Source organism: Hyalella azteca, unplaced genomic scaffold (genome assembly GCF_000764305.2).
Source record: "Hyalella azteca isolate HAZT.00-mixed unplaced genomic scaffold, Hazt_2.0.2 contig13037, whole genome shotgun sequence".
Taxonomy (NCBI): Eukaryota; Metazoa; Arthropoda; class Malacostraca; order Amphipoda; family Hyalellidae; genus Hyalella; species Hyalella azteca.
Genome location: NW_025942974.1, coordinates 47026 through 52027, shown reverse-complemented (window position 1 = coordinate 52027; position 5002 = coordinate 47026). Strand labels below are relative to the sequence as shown.

At 37.2% G+C, this 5002-nt stretch overlaps 1 protein-coding gene across 1 annotated transcript; it reads right to left on the bottom strand.

The window, feature by feature from the left end:
- Positions 1-2264: 2264 nt before the first annotated feature.
- LOC125178818 lies at positions 2265-4383 on the bottom strand. Its single transcript, XM_047883488.1, has 4 exons — positions 4364-4383; positions 3669-3815; positions 3171-3320; positions 2265-2530 (listed from the first exon to the last, which is right to left on the bottom strand). The coding sequence occupies exons 3-4, from the start codon at positions 3310-3312 to the stop codon at positions 2265-2267; spliced, it is 408 nt and encodes a 135-aa protein (XP_047739444.1). The 5' UTR covers positions 3313-3320; positions 3669-3815; positions 4364-4383.
- Positions 4384-5002: the final 619 nt, after the last annotated feature.

Here is a 5002-nt window from a genome sequence, read left to right as displayed (position 1 = left end):
CGTCGCAAAAGTACAGTTGCGAGGTGATCTTGACTGGCTGTTTGACTGGGCTGATAAGTGGCAGCTGCGTTTTATCGTTGAAAAATGTAAAGTAAAATACCTTGGCAAAAATAATGAACAGCAAGATCACAGTATGAGAAGACACGGTTGCAGCGATAGAGTGATGATGTCGAAGTCGACAATGGAAAAAGATTAAGGAGTTAATGTTGACAATGATTTGAAATTTTCTAATCATATTGAAGCTCAAATTAATAAAGCCAATAAACGACTTGGACTGAACAGATGCTCTTACGAGCACATAGATGTTGAAGCTATGTAACTATTGCTTGTCGCTGCCGTGCGTCCGAACGGGGTCACCAAAAATAGAAAAAGGCAAAAATTGAGTTGAGAGTGTTCAAAGAAGTGCAACAAGGATAATTCCGGTATTAAAAGGCAAGCCTTATGAAGAAAGATTAAATATTATGAAGCTTCCAAGCCTCTGTTATCGACATCTGCGTGGTGACCTCATTGAAGTATACAGGTATACCCACGGTTCAAACAAGGTCCCAGAAGGAGACCTAGAACTTTAAAAAAAAATCAACACCAGGAGCCACGGCTATAAAATAAAAACTGCGTTGTAACTCATCCATATGCGACAACATTCGCATGAATGTCACAGCCTCCCTGATAGAGTCACAGAGTCATAGCCTCCCTGATAGCATCATTGACGCTCCAAGTATGAACGCCTTCAAAAAGACTAGACGAAGCAGTGCAGGAGCATATGTTCAGTCTTGAAATGCGTAGCACCTTACGGACTTTGCAATAAGTCTATCAGATATCTTAATCAATCATCAGTGATGGAAAGATCGGGTTCAAAAGGCCGGGTCCCTTGTGAATCAAGTCACGAAAAGTACAAGAATCGGCAACAGGCCATGGGCCTATTTCTTTAGTACCGATACTTCTATTCTATATAAAGAAGCGGGTGTACGCAGGGTGGCCTAGTGGTTACAGTTAGTACCTAAATGGGAGCAGGGAATTGCGGGTTCGATCCCAGCGTTCTGCGACAGTTCTGGTCAAAATCGGCAAGGTAGCAGGGCTGTTAGGCACAGTGGATATTGGAGCCGTGAGTTACGACGTTGAGACTTAAAACAAGCTGTAAAAATTCTGTGCTGTTCAGAATCGGCGACATGGCCCAATCTGCAACGTTGACACGGTATTATGTGAAGCGTCGCATCGAGTTCGCTCTTACACTCGGTCCTGGTCGAGTCAAATTTCGACTTAGTCTGGTGCAGCTCTCCCCAAGCCACACACCATCACACTCATACATTAGTAATAGGCCTGCAGTTTACTTTAGGAAAACCAAGGCACTCTAGATAGAAAAATCTCTGATATTATCCATCAGCTTAAAATGGATTTTTTGGGAAAAACTGCGATATAGATTCAAGGCTAAAATGTAAATAAGTGGTTAAATTTGCACAGCCGTAGTGCATTTGCAGCAAGTAAAGGGAATTTCGGGGTATAAATTGGATGGTGATAATAGCGATCAAGACTAAAAAGCAATCACTGAGTCTCGTGGCCTTTTGAAGCACATAACTTCAATATTTAGAGAGTAGCGATCATGACTCATGAACAAGCACTGTGACATTTGAATTACGTAGCTTATAAATTTAGAGAGCCTCAGAAGCAAACAGCGTTGGTCGGGTAGTCTTTTGAAGTACGTAGCTTTAATGTTTAAATGACATAGATTCTATAGCGTATACTGTGTAGTGTGTAGGTCAAGAAGCCACATAGGTCCTGAAATGTTATCAGATGTGACCGAAATTCCGATGATCCATAATATTTGAGATGCGGTGCTATAATATGGTTTGCTTCTTATGATTTGAAATGCGGTGCTATATCCGCCGTTTAAAGGTCATACTTAACTCTATGACAAACATAATTTCCATTGTTGTGTGCTTTGATACAGTCTTAGGCAATGAACGGGGAAAAAGGGCAATCCGACATTTTATGGGCATTCGAAGTACAACTTACAGTGGGGGGAAATAAATATTCGTACACTTGAAAAATCGTATTTTAATATATGTAAGTACACAAATTGAACAGGAGAAGTGATTTATATTATGTATAGAGGCGCATTGTATTCAAAAATAGCATCAATAGAAATTAAATCTCAATGCAATGTATTTTTGAATACTATGCGTCTCTATACATAATTTAAATCACTTTTCCTGTTAAGTTTGTGTACTTACATACATTAAAATACGATTTTTCAAGTGTACGAATATTTATTTCCCCCCACTGTATGTTGAACACAGCACTTTGTATTTAAGGTCTGTCTTCATTCCTGCACGCAGGATCACGTTTTTCTCAGAGAGTCTCGTTGCAGGTCCATCAGTATTGAATGACGTTTTGGTATCATTTGTATTTGATGCACAGTTGGATATGTCGCTGCCGTCAGGCCAGGTGAAGGGGAGAGACAAGTTTGTTTCATTGCCAGTCGCACTCAACCAGGCAACTTTATCCAAATTTGGTGAAGCTTTTATCGCGTAATCTGTTGACATGTACACCATGAAAACAATTCGAATTTCATTAAAATGTTTTCAAACAATCTATTTGAAGTTTAATTTCAGGGAAAAAAGCATAAGTTTATGTTTTTTGCATGTCTTAACTTTCAGTAATTCAGTTCGTTTGGACTAATTCTAGCTGTGTTGAACCGTTCTCTGCTGGCTCCAATACTTTAGAATATCCAAAAATATCTAGTCAATGGAAAGTGATGTTTTGAAAATAATTATCCATCGATGATTCGAACCATGATTTTCACCAAATAATTCCAAAATACAAGTAAGTATATGGCTTTAATTAGCTAGTTTTCATATAGCTTCCTAATTAACTATTAGGCTATTATTATTACCTATTAAGTCATCCCTCAGCTCGCCTCTCTATAAAGATATGAATTTTTGTGGATTTTTCTTTGCTTTTAAATTCTTAGTTTATTTGCGATTTAAGCAAACAAGTGATATAAATTATTTACTTGTTTAATTTTTTAAAATTGATAATTACTTGTTTAAACAAACAAGTGATATGACAAATAAGTCATTCCGAAGCGAACAAGATGTATTAAGTAATTTTGTAATTGGTCGTGCTTTCATTTCTATATAATTCGTGAATTTGTATGCACAAATAAATCGTACCCTTGACGAGTTGCACTGCCTTGTCTCTGACTCGCTTGGTCTTGATGACGAGAGGCTCGCCGCCTTCTGCCCTGCAGAGACGCCGCTGGTTCGCCAGAGACCCGTCGTTCGAGAGAGCGGTGGTGATGAACACGTCTCTCATTACCGGGCCTGAAATTGGTTCAAAGATTTCTCCAATATATTTTTCTGCCCTGTCCAAAATTATCTGTTATTCATCAAACTTATCAAGTAAATTAAGATGAGGGAATTACGTTGATAATCTCTCATTACTGTCATTTTAATTCATATGGTTATTTGTGCTGAGAACTACGGTGGGTTCACATATTTACACGCACTCAATACCAACTTATGAATATTGTTATTTGTTGGTTGGGAAGTGGCCAATTTAAATACCTTCACACTAAATTCTTATACAGTCTTCTCAGACAAAATTAATATTTCAGTTGAAATTATAAATTGCGCTAATAATTCATTGCTAATCATTCAGAATTCACGCACCATACTTGAAGAGACCAATAACGCCAGGTGTGTTCTGTACTTTTGTCTCGCACTGACTGACGTACGTGAGGTTGCACGTAGACGAGGGCTTATCGTACGTCGCTGCCGTGCACTGCGGCTGTACTAGGCACTTGGTACGACAAGCGCCTGGAATTTGTTCTCATTTTATGATATTGATTTGCGCGTTCAATGGTGTGTAGTCAACTGTTTAGTGTCATATTCATGGTATTTTTGGAATATTTATGAATTTTAACTCGAGCAGCAGCTATAGGCATGCGCTCAAAGACTTTTAGATGCCTGAATTGAAATACCTGTAGTAAGTCAAGAATGATTTGTGATGCTAGATGTGAAAGACTTTTTACCTTTTGGAAAAAGCTATATTTAGCTTTGGAATTATTGCATTTAATGTTATTTTCTTGAGTCGGCCAATACAAGATCCACAGTTTAAAAATCTTAAATTAGAAGCTTATTCACTTAAAATTAATATATACAAATATATTAAATGAAAAATGGTCTACATTACCACCTCAGAATTAAATTCTGTATTATCTGTCGGAGTCTCAAAATAAAACCAGAAGCTAATAAAGAAATTTTGGTAAATATTCGATCAATTTATACATAAAACTATACAAAACTACCTCCATCATTTCACTACACAAACTACTCAGCCTCGTAACTCGACCCACACAACTCACACAAAGTGTCGCCTTTGTACGACACGTTGGGCGCGATGATGTCGATGTCTTTCATCACCACCTTGAAGGCGGGATACTCTCCAGCTGCCACCAGCTGCAGCAGCTGCACCAGCAGCAAGACAGTCCAGCTCATTCTTGCAGCTCTATCAGATATGCTGTAATGAAAAAAAAAATAATGTTAACTTGTTGAAGTGCCAGCCTTTATAACCCATAATAGTTGAGAATCCCTCATGAAATCATCTTTATTAAATAAAATCTAATACTATTTATTATAATCCCGAACAACGATGCCCCAAAATTTCTACATAAAAATAAAATTTCAAATCCGGGTAATATCGCGACAAGATATGGTTTTTAGGTAGGTGATGAAAATTGTATATTTAATTAGTATCAGGCTTCATACAAGCATGAAGAGATCAAAAAACACATTCATAGAATAGAATATTCCATAATATCAAATTAAAAATAGAGCAATAACTTGTGCTTTACTTCAAAATATAATATGTATTAATAATATTATCAATATTTACGTAATAAATAAAATATTTCTGTTGCGCCAATACAAATTTTAGAAACATTAAGTGTTTACCACCAAAACAAATCTAAGGAAAAAATGCTCGATAATGTGAAGTAGTTCGT

What these genes read in the sequence shown, in the direction of transcription:
- LOC125178818 (XM_047883488.1), bottom strand. Translation starts at nt 3,312, where the DNA reads ATGAGAGACGTGTTCATCACCACCGCTCTCTCGAACGACGGGTCTCTG. An exon ending in GGCAGTGCAACTCGTCAAGG is followed by an intron (nt 2,531 to 3,170) that starts GTACGATTTATT and finishes ACATGTCAACAG; the next exon opens with ATTACGCGATAAAAGCTTCA.